The sequence below is a fragment of the Phragmites australis genome, chromosome 23 (genome assembly GCF_958298935.1).
Source record: "Phragmites australis chromosome 23, lpPhrAust1.1, whole genome shotgun sequence".
NCBI lineage: Eukaryota > Viridiplantae > Streptophyta > Magnoliopsida > Poales > Poaceae > Phragmites > Phragmites australis.
The window spans coordinates 4,033,874-4,051,533 of record NC_084943.1 but is presented as its reverse complement, the minus strand read 5'-3'; the positions used below and the strand labels follow the sequence as shown (position 1 = coordinate 4,051,533).

General features: G+C 40.1%; 1 protein-coding gene across 8 annotated transcripts; it reads right to left on the bottom strand.

The window, feature by feature from the left end:
* Positions 1–1,302: 1,302 nt before the first annotated feature.
* LOC133906547 (probable anion transporter 7) lies at positions 1,303–16,177 on the bottom strand. 8 transcript variants are annotated; one of them, XR_009907804.1, is made up of 5 exons: positions 15,911–16,177; positions 14,897–15,116; positions 2,951–3,009; positions 1,655–1,749; positions 1,303–1,567 (listed from the first exon to the last, which is right to left on the bottom strand). XR_009907804.1 is itself a non-coding variant. In XM_062348489.1 (2 exons), the coding sequence occupies exon 2, from the start codon at positions 14,830–14,832 to the stop codon at positions 13,522–13,524; it is 1,311 nt and encodes a 436-aa protein (XP_062204473.1). In that variant the 5' UTR covers positions 14,833–15,119; positions 15,911–16,177; the 3' UTR covers positions 13,410–13,521. The 8 variants fall into 8 exon arrangements, 4 of the variants coding, with proteins under 4 accessions (XP_062204473.1, XP_062204472.1, XP_062204475.1 ...); XR_009907805.1 differs by having other exon boundaries at positions 1,655–1,707; XR_009907806.1 differs by having other exon boundaries at positions 14,924–15,116.
* Positions 16,178–17,660: the final 1,483 nt, after the last annotated feature.

Sequence of the window (17,660 nt, the reverse complement as noted above, 5' to 3'; positions counted from 1 at the left end):
GGAAAGTCATATTAGGAAAGATATTCGGTTTATGAAAGATTGAGGAGTTGTAGTCGGTTTAGAGATTGAGTTAGCATCCGAATAGGTGGAGTTTAGATATAACTGTTTAGGGCTGGGCTCTATATAAAGAACTACCGGCACCCCTTTGGAATTAAGCAATAAATCAATCTAGTTTTTCATCCCTGTTCTCTAGTTCTCATCTCCCTGTTGTTATCTCTATTCCTCATCCTCTTGCTGCTACAACCAACGCTCATGCGTCCTATCTTCCACCACGGTTAGGAAACCGGCCAAGGAATGACCGGCCACCTCCCATAACTACCCAATTAGATCATTGCAGCAGATTCCAAAATTTAAGTTGTCTTTCTTCATGCAAGAGCATGAAGTTCTGTAATTGGACCACCTTGTCCACAAGCCTACTCAAATTGACGCAGCTGTTTGACACAGTTACACCATATCTATGGTTAAAACGTACAGAAGACCAAAAAAAAAAATATATATCCTTGTAAGACCTGATGAAAATATAAACTACACTCGATGTACTAGTAACAACACAAAGTATAAATGCAGTCAATCGGTGCAGGCGTAAAGCACAACGAAGAATCTGAACATGCCAGTACCAGAAAACCCATAATGAAGTCAGCGAAAATGTGAGGTAAAATGTACTATGATTAGGCCTACGAGGAACATGTTGCATCACAAGCACATGCAGCATCACGTGGATACAATCATGCAAGCACTATCTTCAAATATACAATCATTCATGCGCCTTTGCTAAGAAATGCGTGTGCAATTCTACATTCATCGTTGAGATATGATCATTGCACCCAAGTCAACAGGAACGAAGAGGAGATACCATTGCATAATGACAGCTCAAAGGTCAGCGTTCTCAGTGCGACAAGCAAAGGAACAAACTCAAATTGCATGTTAAATAGAACCTCTACCCGAATGGCTGCATGTGCAGAAATAACATTATCAATCTGGATCAGAAATTCAACTGCACGTACACAGTAACATATAAGTGTAATGCATTTGTTTTTTGTTTTTTTTTCCGCTGGAGTGTAATGCGTTTCTACGCAGAAGACAAATAGCAAAACGCCTACAATTATGCTCCAGTACCACTAAATAAAGTGGAAAAGAAAATGCAGAACTATTAAGTTCAACTCTTACAAGCGTAAAGTTAACGGAACAAACAATTGTTACAAAGAAAAAAGAGGCAGATACCTTTTGTTTGTTTTATTTTGGAAGTATCGTGTGACACACAACAATCTATCCACAGACAAATATTACTGAGGAAAACTCATATGACAAAAAAAGGATCCAATTCACTCAATATAAGAGGAGTTATTGTTAATAGTTATATCACTTCACCGCCAGCATAGATGCAACATGCACCGTCACATCAAAACTCCTTGGATATTCATGAACACACCGAATTCACATCATCATCTTACAACCAGTCTCCTGATACAGAAGAAACAACACACCACCCACACTGTAAGATACTAAGAAACAATAGTGTTTCTGGAGCATGATGTGTCCACTTAACTTGTCTTGATCTTCTCCAATGCTGAAAATGAATATTGTGCCATTTACAAAATGTTGTAACGAGAAATGAAAACTGTAACTTAAATAGCAGCATTAAGTATCAACTTACTGCTGTAGTTGAGCAACTTCTCGTTGAGGTCAACATGGGTCATGAGCATTCGCCTGCAGCAGTAGCATACCAAATTCAAAGCATCCAGAGCATCCCTGGTAATTGAAAGCACCAGAAAAGGGATATAAAGTTATGATTCTGGATAGCTACAATTCTGTGGTACTGTATTGGTAATCTAAAGATTAACATGTTTGGTATACAAGCTACTAGCTAGAGACAATTTTTTAACAATACCGTCCAGGAAGTAGAAATTGATCAGTCTGTTCATAAACAAGGCCATGGAGCCCTTCTATGATCATAATTTTCTGGGTACTGTGTAGATAAAAATATTAACCATCTGCGACGCATAGCTCAAAGTCTCAATACCCACTAGTATGCTCTAGATTTTAGTTGACAGACAAACATACATGCAGATGTGTAGGTGCATTTCCACATGGGTAAGGACTCCACTATTTGCTGGAATTCAGTTTCTTACTGTCACAATCAAGGGAGGTCTCCAATCTGTGTTGTAACTTTGTGATTACACTGTTAACAGTTTCCTTTGGCATATATAGTATCATTTCCGACTTATTTCGACAATCGAAGTTCAATATAAACACAATAAAAGTTCAAGCATGAGACCCTAGTAGGATGCAAAGAGAGAAACCCTGAAGTTCTAGACACAGGTCTATCTTAACTACTCTGAAGAAGTAAATATAACATGTAAGTGTACCTAGAAGATCTCACAATGATAATTTCCCAAAATTTGTAATAGAAGAAGGCTCAAAAAGTTACAAATCTCTTATAGCAGCAGGAAGAAAGGCCCATATAGATCAGTGAAAGTGTGAAACGATCAGGAATACGATCAGGCTGCAGGACACAGCTACTGCTGCTGGACTAGTGTAGCCCATCTTTTATTCTATTCATCATGGATTAAATCCACTCTGGTGCTCATTATTATCTGTCACAAGACATACAACATATTGCTCTCACATCCCCACAGCCTACAAGCCGAATTTTATACAGGACTACTATTGTTTTGCAATTACCATGGTCTGTCACGTGTGCCTAATTTCCTCACAAATGCCGATAAAGTGTTGCTGTGCTGGAACTAATGAACACATATAAAAGGAGATAAAGAAAGCATGGAAAATCTTCCTTTTGTCTTTAATTTGAATCGTGTTTGTGAATCCTGTTCTTCTAACAAAAACCACCAGTCCACCACTAAACACCACAGAACGATAAAACGCAAACACTCAAGTTGCAGCGGCCAAACTGCAATATAGGAGCCGGCGAGCAAGTGATAGGCAAACTTACCCCTCCGTGTAGTCGGCCTGGAGAAGGTCGAGGTAGAGGTCCCACTTGTTCCCAATCACCTGTAACAGAGAAGAAGGCGAGCATTCAGTTCAGCTCACCGTAAGAATAATGCCCATGAGAGGCTGAGGTTGACAACACAGAAATAAACCTAAGCAACAATCAAAACCGTAGTGATTGTCCGCACAGCCAAGACCTAACCCCAACTAATTAACGAAATACTGAATACAATTGGCGACCACAGGCAAGACCAAATGAACAATCACGCAGCCCTACAAGCTAGCTAGGCCCTAGAGGCGGCGGATACCTTAATAAGTTGTGTGCCCAAGATCACAGCGTGCGCTAGTAGAGGCCTGGAAGGGTAACGAGCTGAGCACGAGCCGGTGCTACAGCGACAGCACGCGAGGCAGACCAAACCCTAAGAGAGACGAAACAAAACGAAAGGAACCCGAACCAGCGGTGCGGCAGCCACGCGAACTGGATGGCGGGGGAGGATGGGTGGGAAGGGAGGGTTTACCTTACCACAGTTGAAGCAGCATGTCACACCGTGTTCTCCTAGAGAAAGAAATTTTTTTTGAGAACTCATCTCTCTTCCCCATCCCTGTGACCCGACGTCGCCCTCTACTCTGTACTGCGCAGCACCGCCCGTCCCGCCGCCCCGCTCGCAGCCATCCTCGCGCCCTACACCGCCTCGTGCCCAGCCCCACGCCTCGCCTCGCGCCCTGCACCGCCTTCGTACCCACGTCGTCGCCACCTATAAAATGAATATTACCCTCTTCTTCCTCCTCCCTCCACTGCACCACCTCTCTCTCTCTAACTCACCTCCACCCAAGCAAAACACCACTTCCACCACCACACCAAAGCCCGCCACTGGTGAGCTCCACCACCCTTCTCCTCTTCCTCTCTTTCCCAAACGAAAAGCTCCAAAATCTTCAAATTCGGCCTCATACCTTAGCCTCACCACAAGCCGCCTCTATCATAGTGTAGATCCGGCCATCCTCACCTCGTTTTACCGGTCATCGGAGCTTCTCCTGTCCCGATTCGTTGCTGGCCCTCACCCTTGCCGGCCAGATCTACCCCCGCCTGGGCCGTATCCAGCCGCCACCGCTCTACCCTATCGCTCGTCGGAGCCGGCCGCCGTTTGCCGCCCCCATCGCCTCTCTCCCTCTGCCTCTCCCTCTCTCTTATCCTCTCTCCCCTCGTTGACATGTGGGCCCGCACTTTACCCCTGAGTTGAGCCCAGTTCCGAGCCGAACCGAGAAATATTATGAGAATATTCATTTTCCTTTTCTGATTCTTTTCTCTGACAAAACTTCTAAAGCATGTTTCTCCTCCGTCCTAACTCCGTTTTCGATGATTCTTTCACCGATATTCATCTAAATTCGAGATCTACCCAATAATGTAAATTTCATAATTTTGTAATTTAGTTTTTAATAAAATCATTTGATTGATTGCTTGTATGTGCACTTTTACCATTTGTTGCGTTTGTTAGAGAAAGGCGCGTTCGAATAAGACCCAGAGGATCTAGAGTTTGACAAAGGAGCAGACAAAGATTTCAACGAAGGCAAGTCCTACACCGTTGATCATGTTGATCCTATATTTTCAAACACAACTCGTAGAGTCATTGTTTTAAATTATAGGGATATGCATGCTTAAGTTAATAACTGTGATTTTAAAAAATATGCTAATGTAGTTATGACCTAGCTTGTTTATGCCATGTATTGATATTGTCACCTTTATTCCATTGAAACCCTAAAAGGTCCCTAACATCAACTATAATGATTGTTTGGATGAATGCTTGTTTACTAGCATGTTTATGATTGACTTTCTCAAATGAAAGAACCGGGATAATTACATATGTTAATCATGCCTTTTCAAAAGTATGAAGTGTTGTGTGCTTGATGTGTGTAAGATGGGTTCATGGAAACTCTAGTGTGTTTTTGACGAGGGTGAGTAAGGTACCCCACAAAGGTGGGAATTACCTTAGAGCAAGGTTCGTCTTTGTGGTGTTTTTACTGGGAGATATTTGCCTTGGTTGTATAAGAACTGGTTCGTTGTGACATCCTACCTAGTATTCAATCGTACAACCACATGACCTGAATGGGTAGGATTTGACCCAACCCCTTTAACTTAGTTCGGTACCCACTCGGAGGCCGGTAATGGCAACGGGGACTAGGAGAAGACTTGGGTAGTGTGTAACCCAAGGTCCGGTTGGTGATGTTGCTAAGGCTATATCAGAGCTTTGGGATTGCTAAGTGGTCCTTCCCGTGGATATTCTAAAGCCCCTAGTATCTTAGTGCCTTGTGAGTGGATATTGTGGCTATGTTGTAAGGACATTACGTCTTGTTATGACAGTTCCACTAGTTGCTAAGGTTGGAGTCTGTGCATAACTTGTGGGTAAAGTATACAACCTCTGCAGAGTATTAAACCTATCCAGATAGCCGTGTTCTCAGTCAAGGACATGCTATGGTTCGGTCACAATGATTAGCTTTCTAGAGTTAGTACCTCCTTGGCGTGTGAGTGGGCAGTGTGCCCGTATTTTCAAAAAGTATTGGCTATGTGCCTGGAGTATCTCTGACTGTGTGTCCACTGGCAAAAGAAGTGTGGAAACTGGCGAGATAGAAATATCTCCTCTAGGGCCAACAACCCCATAAACTCAACTTATGTGTTTCCCTCAACAATGTTTTAAAATAGTCTTTGCAAATCGAACCTTGCATCGAAAACTAGCTTTCTGCAAAATCTAAAGACTCTACAGCCTTATCTTTGATCTACATTTATGCATCTAATGTCTCCCCTTAAGGTATGGCTTGCTAAGTACCTTATATACTAACTCTTGCTATATATGGATTCAGATGATCCAGAGGTCGCTTTCGTCGAAGGTGAAGAGGAAAAATAGAAAAGATGGGTTTCATCCACACTCAAACTGCCTGTAGGGCTTAGGTCGCTTTTGCATCATTTTTGTTGTGCTGTAAGGCTTTGTTTAATTATGTCTACGGATTTTTATTGTAATGAACTCTGTATTGTTCCCTAATATCGTATTTTAATCAATATATTCTTATAATGTCTACTTCTATTGGAAATATGTGCGTACTAGCTACTGATCTAGGGACTGTTATGAGTTGCACAAGGTGACCCAAAAGAGGGGTCCGATAGAGTGGTATCAGAGCTATACTTGGCTGTAGGGAGAAATCGTAGGATTGGCCAAGTAAAGGAGTGATAGTTTTATAACAAACTATTTTAATAAAATTTTCTATCATCCCCATTGCCTATTTACCTTGATGTTCCATTTTAATAAAAATGACTCACCTTTTTTCAAAATTGTGGCAGATGGAAGGAGACGGATGGACCACCACCTACTGCTTGGACGTGCAAGGCTTCTCCCTCATCCTTTGGGAGACCCTAATGAGGTTTGGGTATACTCAACGCCTGGAGTATCGTGGATGAGAGTACCAAGAGAATGGCACCAACAAATGTGAAGTCCAGGTCCTTGTGTTCGAGACATCTGAATATACAGACTGACAGTCGTGGAGTATTGTGACCTATGGAGCTGAGTATAGCGACACCTATTAGGCAGCAGCATGTAAGGCCCTCCTTTACTTCTGCTAGAGGCATGAGAAGGATACTGGATGTACCCCGGTGAAGTTCTTCCCAGTCAGTGACTGCACATGCCCAGTATGGGCATAATAGGATGAGAAGGTTGGAAGGTCCAGGTCAAAGGGAGGATCTTGCCCTAGATCTGCTATACGAGACTCATCGCTTTGAGTGGAATGCATGCTTTCAGAGGGCTGAAAATTCTGAGACTCAAGAGAGAGCTCTAAGGATGCAGCTACAACAAGTTCGAGAGTAGGCAGTAGCTGCAGAAAAGCGTGCTGAGGAGACTACCAAGACACTGATAGAGGCCTCTGAGTATTATATCAAGGAGCTCAACGAAGTCTACTTGTCTTGCCACAGGACTCACGGAGGACCCCACCGCAAGCTCACTACAAGGAAGAGGACTTTTCACCTACTCCCAATTGACAGCGTCAGACGCTTGGAGTTACCTGGAGTTCCCCTCCTCCCTCCAGCACCAGTGCTTTTGACCAGAGTAGCCAATGCGATTGCATCTGGCAGAGTTGTACCAGCATCAGTTGCAGCGCCACCGCCACCTCCACCAGTTCCAGGAGCAGAGCAGGATGACCAGATGTATGAAGATAGTTCCGAAGAAGAAGAAGACCCCATCGAGTTAGAGTTTGTGCACAACAATGATTCTGAGGGCAGTAAAGAGTCCGTTGGAGATAACATCATCGACCTGGATGGTGATGAGGAGAACATGGCTAGAGCTTTTGAGCAGATGCAGGACCCTGAACTAGCCAACTATGATGACATCAACCTCGCCGCAGAGTGACATGCAAACCACCCCTGAAGGTAGTCTCTCCACCATCAACAGTAGCAGCATGACTCAAGAGCGTCGTCAAGACCAGTGCATCATCAGTCTATCGTGTGCTAGTTATTCCAGTAGTATGTATTATGCGGTAGTATTCTGTATCGTGTCGTAGTAACGCAATCCATGCCTGTAGCAGTTCAGTGTCGCTTGGTGTTGCACAAGGTTACCCAAATGAGGGGTCCGACACAGTGCACCGGAATGATCATCTTCTCTGCAGCGCCGCCACCGGAGAAGAAGGGGAAGGGTTTCGGCGTGGAGAGAGAGAGGGATGGAGAAGGCTTTCTGAAACCTGGGTTTTGTTTGGGCTTCTGTCGGAGGAGAAGGGGAAGAGTTTCGACGTGCAGAGAGAGAGAGAGAGCTGGAGAAGGCTTTCCAAAATCTGAGTTTTGTTTGGGCTTATGTCACTAATTTAGTTACGTTTTCCAAGATTTGCTATCTTACCTTGCATGTTATTAATATATTAATATAGGTGGTTTTATATGTGAGCTCTAGATGAGTGTCATTTTATTAAAATAACAGTGTAAATAGTAGTAACTAGACAAATCTACTAGCTGGTTCAAAGGAGTTCTTGCAACAACTGGCTACCTTGAAATAAACCCCTATTTATTTCATATTCTTTTCATATAAAAAAATAAAAATATACTGGCTAAGATAGCTAACCACTTATCAATTGCTTGAGTTTTACTTTTGAGAAAACCTCTTGTTTTGTACTTAATAACTCATGGACAGTGTAAATTTAGTTATAAGGCCAGGATGAGATGCATATTATCGTCGTCTGCATACAACCTACGCCTAAGGTTCACCTTACTGATCGGAGCTCGGTTACCGAGCTTCGGCGGTAACCGAAAATTTGCGGTTATCGCGGTAACAGGTCAAAATTCAAAAAAAATCGGACAAAATTCATTTGGCAAAATTTGAAATTTGGAAAAAAAAATTACGATTTTAGCCGTTCGGTAACCGGTCGGTTTGGACCGGTTACCGAGCAGTTTTTACGATTTATCGAGCGGTTTTCTCGAATTTTCCGCATTGTTGGTAACCGTTCGGTTTTCTTGGTTTTATCGAGCGGTTTTCTCGATTTTCAGTGAAGTTCAACAAAAAATCTAAAAATTATCTCAATCTTGTAAAATCAATAACTAATTCATCTGAGCTTCAAATCAAGTGAAACAAATTTTGTTGGTTTTCTTGTAACATGATATACATGATAAAAGTATTTATACTCATAAAAAAGTTCAAAATTTTATGTGAGAAATTGTATTTGTTAAACCAAGTTAAATGCATAGTTTACTCTTTGCTAATCCAAAAATCATGAAACTAATTTTGTTAGTCTTCTTATATGATCCTATATCTTTTAAAAATACATGAACTCATGAATTAGTTATTGTAACATACATGATTGTGTAAATGTGTTGCGACTAGATTAATTCATAACTGACCCATCAAACCTCAAAAATTAGTGAAACCACTTTCATTAGCTTATTTATACTATGATTTACGTAGGAAAAATAATAGTAAACATGAAAAAGTTAATTACAATGCTGTTTCTTAACATATTCACTTTATGCTTGTGAACTTTGTAAAAATCATAGAGAAATTAATAAAACTCTAAATAAAGTGAAATCAATTTTAAAGATTCTCTTAAAATATGTTTTACAAAAAAAAATATGTGTTTGCATGTTAAACTTTTCCTTAACATGAGTTAATAACTGAGCCGCACGCTTCAATTTTTTTCATTTTTTTCAAACTTCCTCCCTACAGAATATGATGCAAACGACATTATTTTTGAAAAAAAAAATTCACAGAAGGTCTTAGAATTGTGTCTAGTTTTTTAAGATTGTTTTGAATTTTTTTATTTTTATTTTTTCGAATTTTTTGAATTCAAATTCGGTTACCGTTCGGTTTCTGAAACTGGACCGGACCGAGAAGGTCGGTTATCGCGGTTTTTGAGTAGTTACCGTCGGCTTTTTGAACCGTGCCTACGCCTCGGTAGTGTTGTTCTTTATTGGAAGGTGTTGTTCTTTATTGGAACAAAACCTTAGGAGATTTATTTATACCCAACTCGGTTTGATGTAGATCTTTAGTATGGATGGTGACGTTATCCAGATGAGTTGTTTGGTGAAACTGAAACCCTAAGTAAAATAAAAACTTGGCAAGAGAATCCAGTACACAAGAACAAAACCTGAACTCGTTTCGGCACCTATTTATCAATAAATCAGAACTATTTACTTTAGATTTGGATATCACTACAGCAATAAACATCATTTACCACTACCGCAGTATAATGATATCAACATGCTTTTGATGCCGCATATAATTTTCATGTAACAAAAAAAAAAGCATATAAGCATATTGATAGCCGAACAAAAAAAGGAAAAACACCAATACAGAAATGGACAAACAAACTGAGCGCCCTAAGACGCAATCTTAGATGATGGGCTACCCACACTAGCGGAATGTATAAGGAAAAAAAAAACTTCTACAAACAATAGATGCCTTTGACAAAACTTCAGAGTCAAGAGACTTATCTGAATCCGAGCTTCAGCAAAAAAAAAAATCAAGCTAACAAAAAGTTGGTCAAATTACTACGGGAAGAGGAAATAAAATGGCGCCAAAGAGTAAAAGTCAATCAAATCCTATACGGAGATAATAACACATGCTATTTTCAAATGGTAGCAAATGGAAAATACATAAGAAAAAAAAGAATTATCTGCCTAGAGCAGGATGAAGGTAAAATTGAGGGGGAACTCAATTAAAAAAATACATAACAAAATACTATAAAGATTTATTCGGTCCACCTGTGTTGAACAACTTCTCCATGAGAGATTCATGGACTGAAGATATACCGCAGGTAACCAGGGCAGAAAATGAAATTTTTACAGCACCCTTTACTGAAAATGAGGTCTAGGACGTTGTGTTCCAAATCAAAGCCCCCGGCCACAATGGTTTTCCAGCGAAATTCTACTAGACTTTCTGGGATGTAATCAAGGAGAACTTGATGACATTGTTTCAAGAGTTGCATTCTGGGAATCTTTCGTTGTATAGCCTTAACTTCGGGAAAATTATCCTAATACCAAAAACCAAGGAAGCTTGTCGCATTCAACAATATAGGTCAATTTGCCTATTGAATGTAAGCTTAATTTTTTTTTACAAAAGTGACAACTAATCGGATAAATAGCATAGTGGATCGGATAGTCTGTGCCACCCAAACTGCTTTTATACGGGGTCGCAATATTCTAGAAGGGGTTGTAATTCTATATGAAACTATTCACGAACTCCATCAAAAGAAATTAAATGGGGTGTTACTAAAAATCGACTTTGAGAAGGTCTATGACAAAGTCAAATGACCTTTTCTACTACAGTGCCTCCGGATGAAAGGCTTCTCACTGAAATGGTACTCTTGGGTTGAGCAATTCATATCTGGTGGAAGTATAGCCATCAAAGTTAATGATTCAACCGGACATTACTTTCAAACTAAAAAAAGGTTTACGTCAGGGAGATCCCTTTCACCGATTTTATTTAATCTGGTTGCGAACATGTTAACAATCTTGATCGATAGAGCTATTAGAGCCGATCAAGTAAAAGGTATAGTTCCCCATCTCGTCCAGGGGGGTCTATCCATTCTCCAATATGCGGACGACACAATCCTCTTTATGGAACATGACTTAGAAAAGGCCAGAAATATGAAACTTCTGCTCAATGCTTTTGAGCAATTGTCTGGTCTAAAGATCAACTTCCATAAGAGAGAGTTGTTTTATTTTGGTGAAGCAAAAGAATATGTGAGACAATATGAAGATGTATTCGGATGTGCTAAGGGAGAGCTCCCTATGCGTTATCTGGGTATTCCAATACACTACCGCAAACTTCGAAATGCAGATTGGAAAAGGGTTGAGGAGAGGTTAAAAAAAGACTGAGTAGTTGGATGGGCAAGTATTTATCATCGGAAGATAGACTTGTCCTTCTCGATTCGGTCCTTAGTAACCTGCCAATATACATGCTGTCTTTCTTCATGATCCCTCGAGGGGTACTTAAACGACTGGATTATTTTTGTTCCACGTTTTACTGGCGAAGTGACAGTCACAAAAAGAAGTCAAGGGGTCTTGGGATTCTAAACCTCGAAGCTCAAAACAAGCCCTCCTTTGTAAATGGCTTTTTAAATTAATTTTTTTTAAGAAGGGATCTGGTAGAAGTTTATTCGAAATAAATATTTTGGGTCAAAGCCTCTTTCGATGAAGGTGAAGCATCATCTTTTTTGCTATGGCACCTTCATAGTCAAAGATGGCTCAGAAATAAGATTTTGGGAAGATACTTGGTTATGTAATGCACCTTTGAGTAACCAATATCCTTGCCTTTACAACATAGCTCGGAACAAACAAGATATTGTGACCAATGTCCTACAATCCTTTCCACCAAATATTGACTTTCGCTGAGACTTGAGTGGGCAAAATTTGATAGAGTGGAACGAGTCGCTCCCTCACCTTATCAATATCACTCTCACATATGAGCCTGACGAATTCCGATGGAAGTTGAATAGGACTAAAAAGTTCTCTGTTCATACTCTATACCGAACTCTTATTAACAATGAAGAACCAAGAAAAAGAAAATTTGGAAGATTAAAATACCGTTAAAGATAAAGATCTTTCACTGGTACATCCATAGAGGAGTGCTTCTAACAAAAAATATTTTGAAGAGACAATGGCAAGGCAGTCAAAAGTGTTGCTTTTGTCAAAAAATGAGACAATTAAGCATCTCTTTTTTGATTGCTGTTTTGCGAGATCTACCTGGTTTATCATTCAAGTGACCTCCAATCTTTACCCACCTAGAAGTGTTCTAAATTTGTTTGGCAATTGGCTTCAGGGAATTAATAAGCATTGGAAAGACAAAATAATGGTAGCAGCGGCAGCGTTTTGTCGGTCGTTGTGACTATGCAGAAATAACGTGATTTTTAACAAAAGGAAAATTAACTCTCCTTTGCAGGTTATATTTTCATGTACGCGATTACTCCGTACTTAGGCTATGCTGCAGCGGCAGGAACATCAGCATATGGTTGCGTCGGCATGTATTCTTATGGAGCGGGCGTCCAAGGAGATCTTTATCCGGTTTGGATGGCAATCTAGGCTTCGGATTGGAGCTCCATCGTAACCTGATTGCTGGCCGCCTTTTTGGCTTTTTTTGTTTTCTCTTTTTGGTTGTGTGCATCCGAGCTATGCAGAAGTCAGAAGTTAACTCTTATGTACTTGTACCATCTTATGTAACGCTAAGGGTTAATAAAACTTCCTTTATCTAAAAAAATATTGATAGCCTAAATTTTAACAATTGACTTCACTCATCTAGGACGATAAATGAAAAAGAATAAATGGAGATTTTTTTTTAAAAAAAATAACAATGTAAAGTCCAGATTTAGATTGACAAATGCTAGAAGTACAAGACATCGATGTTTATAATGGTACAACGCACAATTTACAATTATCTCCTATATGCCACAGTTAAGTTCCCCCTTCTGATCACGATATTAGAATCATAAGCCCATGAAAATTCCTTACAATGAGTGAAAGAGATATAACCATTCATGAATTAAGGTACAGGGAAGTATTTGCACAAGTCAAGCAAGAAATTAAATGAATGGCATGTATTAGGAGGCAAAGTGCATAAATACTATACTTTTTTTTTTTTTGAAGCAAAAGGTAGAGGATTCTCTACCTTATAGCTTCATTGATAGTCACGCGTGGCGACAAGAAACTGTTACAGATGCTATACTTGTACAGAGGCCATACAACAGGCTGAATAACATAATCATGAGATGATTCTTGGTATCATAATCTAATAAAAAAATGTGTTATATTGTATAACATAGTTTTTAGGTTTAATTTCTCATATACCACTGACTAAAACATAAATCTCTGATATGTTATTAGACCCCTCGTGTAAGTGACTAGAATAGATCCACACGTCATAAACACACAATAACATATTAGAAATTTGTGAGTTTTAACAGCAACAAATAACGAATTGCCCCTAGTTTTTAAGCATGCGTGGGATGCAATCTGAACTCTGAAGTTTAGTAAGTGCTAAACAGATACATGTGAGATTGCCATATAGCTATCCTGTCTCGCCGTAATGATTAACATAAGATAATAACAAGTAAAAATAATTTCCTCTATTCGAAAATCTTTTCACCGGTTGAAAAAAGCAAAAAAATAATGGAACTGAAAATACATAGGTATCCTGGAACAAAGAAGACTGTTTTCCAGGTTTCCCTGCTTGTCAGATCCTTGTTAGAAGCCTTTGCCCCATCCAGAATAGTTCCGGTGAGGCCGACACCAACAATTCCAGCCAGTGTCCCAGCTGTATTCGAAACCCCCATTACTATCCCTGCAAACTTTGGAGCAACATCCATATGATTTACAGCAAATCCTGCTCTTCCTAGAGCCAGAAAACCAAGAGATATCGATGAACAGATTATAGTGCCTGAGGGTGTACTGAATAAAGGAAGGGCCATAAGTGCAACAGCTGAGACAACAAACCCAATGGTGTTCAGGAGTTTCCTTGTCTTTGTAATAGATAAAATCCTTCTTGTAATCAAGTGATCAGCAACCACTCCACCGATATTAGAAAAAATGAACATATTGAAATAGGGAAGCATCTTTGATGAACCCATATCTTGGAGGCTAAGCTGAAGGCCTAACTCAAAATAGGTAGGGAGCCAGTTCATAAGAACATACAGGGCATAGTGGAAGGTGAAATTGTTTACAACAATTGCCCAAACAGGTAAACTGAAGATTATCCTTCTCCATGGGATCTTTACAGTGCGAGGTGCAACAACCCCTCCTGCTTGGGCCTTAATCTTATCTCGTGATGCCACTTTTGGCATTGCTACCTTCGGAAGGTCAGTACGAGGTGGATCACTGGAAAACTTCAACCATATTACTGACCATGCTACTCCCAATACTGATTCAACAAAGAAAACCGATTTGGGTCCCATGTGCTTCACCAGACTTGGAAACATAAGCATACCACAGGCTGCACCAAGGTACATCCCTGAGGTAGTGAGAGACACTGACCGAGAGCGCTCCTGAGGTGGCACCCATTGCGCCAGAACAGTGTGAATGGCAGGAAATATGAAACCTTGTGCTACACCAACAAATAGGCGAGAAAGCACCAGAATGATTACTCTGTTGGGGTCTAGTGGAATTAAACCACATATCAAAGACCACAACACGAACGATAGTAGCAGAACACGTCTACCTCCCATTCTCTGCGCTGCCCATCCACCAGGAATTTGCGACAAAACATAACCGTAATAGAACATGGAGAGTATCATGCCCTTTTTTGCTTGATTCACACCAATGGCATCAGCTGCGACAGTGTAAGCAATAGAGAAACCCACACGCTCAATGTAACAAACATTTGTGCATATGAATGTAAGCAATACTATGGCGTAACGTTTTGGGAACTTCATTCTCATCATTGATTATCAGAGATGAAGCACGCTGATTTTCTTATCAGTCTTAGTCAGGGCATCACTTGCTGACCTCCAACGAATATTCACCGGGATTTACCATAAGCATGCATCTCTTCCTTCCATCTCAAGGGGTAGTAGAGTAAGATCTGAAACTGACAAAGTGTACATTCGCCGATGTGAAAAAAATGCCGGCATCTTCACTTGTGCTTCACATATCCATGGCAGTTTACTGATCTCGCAAGCAAATCAGCACAGCCAAACTCAATATGATCCACGTTAATCAAAGATACCTGCTCAAAAAGACCAGAGAAGCATGAGTTAGATGAATCAAGAAATGAATATGTTTATACATCTGTTGAATTGAGTAACAACTACACAATGCGAAAAGAGGAGTTGAAATCCTGCCCAAGATTCAACCATGGTTGGAATAGAAAATTGCAATTTTCAGCCATATGATTAAGACTGTCACCATCTTTACATTCCAGGTGAGACTGCCACCATCTCTACATTCCAGGTGAGACTACCACAAAACATACTCAAACAAACTTGGATTTTGGCTTGTAGAGGAAACTACCTGCTGCTCATTAGTCCTGTAAATGACTAGACATGCCAGTCAGCAAGCCTACACTGTATGAGCTAGATCTCACTCAAATCCAAGTACTGAAGACAATTTTTTACTGATAAAATATTACAAAACCGAGCTTGAGCACAACTACAAGCTAAAACTAACTTGACCCCCAAGCTCCAATCAGCAATCCCCGCGGCTTCCTCGCGATCAGACAGTGTTCTCATATTGCACTAAACCCAGGTAACCAAATCAGAAACTAACAAGGACGAACTTAGAATAGAATCGGGCACAGGGGAAAGAATTTCGGAAAATGAACTTCAAATAGTATCCCACCCACCACACGGCAAACGAATCCGCAAAAGACTGCACGGGTGGATGGATTGGAGTACCCACCACCACAGCAAGAAAGATCTAGATGTGTTTGCTCACATAAGAGAAAACACCCCGCGGAAAAGAGCTCTAACCCGCTCTCAGAACAATCTATACGATGATACGAGCAAGCTAGGGCTATCTTACCGACAGGAGAAGAAATCAGTCCGGTTCCCGGTGGATCTCCGCTTCGCGCCAGTGCAGTAGAGGGGGTCAGGAGGAAGAGGAGGAGGACGCAGCGAGCCCGACTTACTTGGAGGTCGGCAGCGCGCTCCCCTTCCGTGGAGCCGTCGAGGCTGAGTGCCCGCTGGCAACGCAGGGGAAGGGGAAGCGGTCGAGGAGGAGGACGACGACGACAGAGTTTGTTCAGTTCAGCGTTGGCCGCCGGAGTTTCGACTTGCGACTTCCCCCAAATACTTGCACTCCACGGGGTGACTTAGAATTTTGGATTAATATTTTTTCTCAAAATACTTGGCACTCCACGTATCTCAGACTTTTTTTTATTTTAGCTTTTTTAAAATAAATATTTTAATAATAGTCTGTCGAACCCTAAATTTTCACGAACTAGTCCATTTTACCACGCCAAAGTATCTGTGCGCCGTGTGGGTGAGCTGACTCGGATGAACAGTATTTTTGGATGAACAGTGTTTTCTGCGACTTCAATTATTCTCTTTCCGACTCGGATGAACAGTATTTTTCGGATGAACAGTGTTTTCTGTGATGTCCTATACTTTACTATGAATCCATTTTAAAAGCATTCACCTCAAATACCCCACCTAGGTTTTAACATAAAAAACTCCAAAAATAGTTACTTTTAGAAATTCTAGTATTTTTTAAGGCCTCAAATAAATTTCTAAAAATCTGAGAAAATTCACTAATATTCCTATCATGTGGCGTAATAATTTCTAAAATTATTTTCAACCCTACGTTACTTGGTGAAAAAGTGAGTTCCTTTGCAATGCTCCATTTATATTCATTTTTATCATTTCATACTATTTAGCCTTGTAAACGCCCTCTAAATAATTAGCAATTATGTTCGATTTTCCTCAAAATTTTGCCAACGCTTAATGCAACATGTACATGTCCTATTTGCAAACATGCACATCCAATAGAGTCGTAGAATTTGAATTATTCAATTTCGAATGTTGGTATATGTTACAATTTATTCTATAACAATAATACTTAGGTGATTTGTGGAGCCAAAAAGAATTGCCATTTGCGGTCTAAACTATACCAAATTTATTGTATGGATAGTTCAGAATATGTTTTAGCTGAACCACACACATGATTTTTAGAAAGACTAATAAACTTTAAATTGCACATGTTCAAATATGGCTAAGTGCTATGGCTACCCATAGCCTTCGAGAATACAGGGTGAATTAAGCATTTTGAAACGTACATTTAAATTAGGAAATAATTTCTAATTTTTGTTGAAAGTAGGCAATTGATAACATTAATGTTCTTAGGTTTAAGCCATGAGATATGTTCATCAAGAATCTATACACAATTTAGGTTACATTGAATGAAACAGTGGTAACTATTATCCATGAGTAGTTTAATTGTGGATTAGAATGAGCCACCCGATGTTGATTACACGATAGAGCTTTTAGCATGAAATGACAACACATCTGTCATGACAAGATTATCCGAATATATTCTGGATGACAAACCAGAAAAGATCTATAGACTTGATTTTGTACTATTGGATCAAGAGGTATCCACAAACATTAGGTACTATAGAAAAAATAAAAGCGTATACATCATTTACAATAATTTTTTATGCAAATGTATAGGGAAATGCAATGGAAGCTCAAGTGCCACAACGCCATGTAGATCAATTCAAGCCACAATTTAGAGAAGGAGTTGTATATTTCATAAAGTTTTTTCAAGTGTTCCT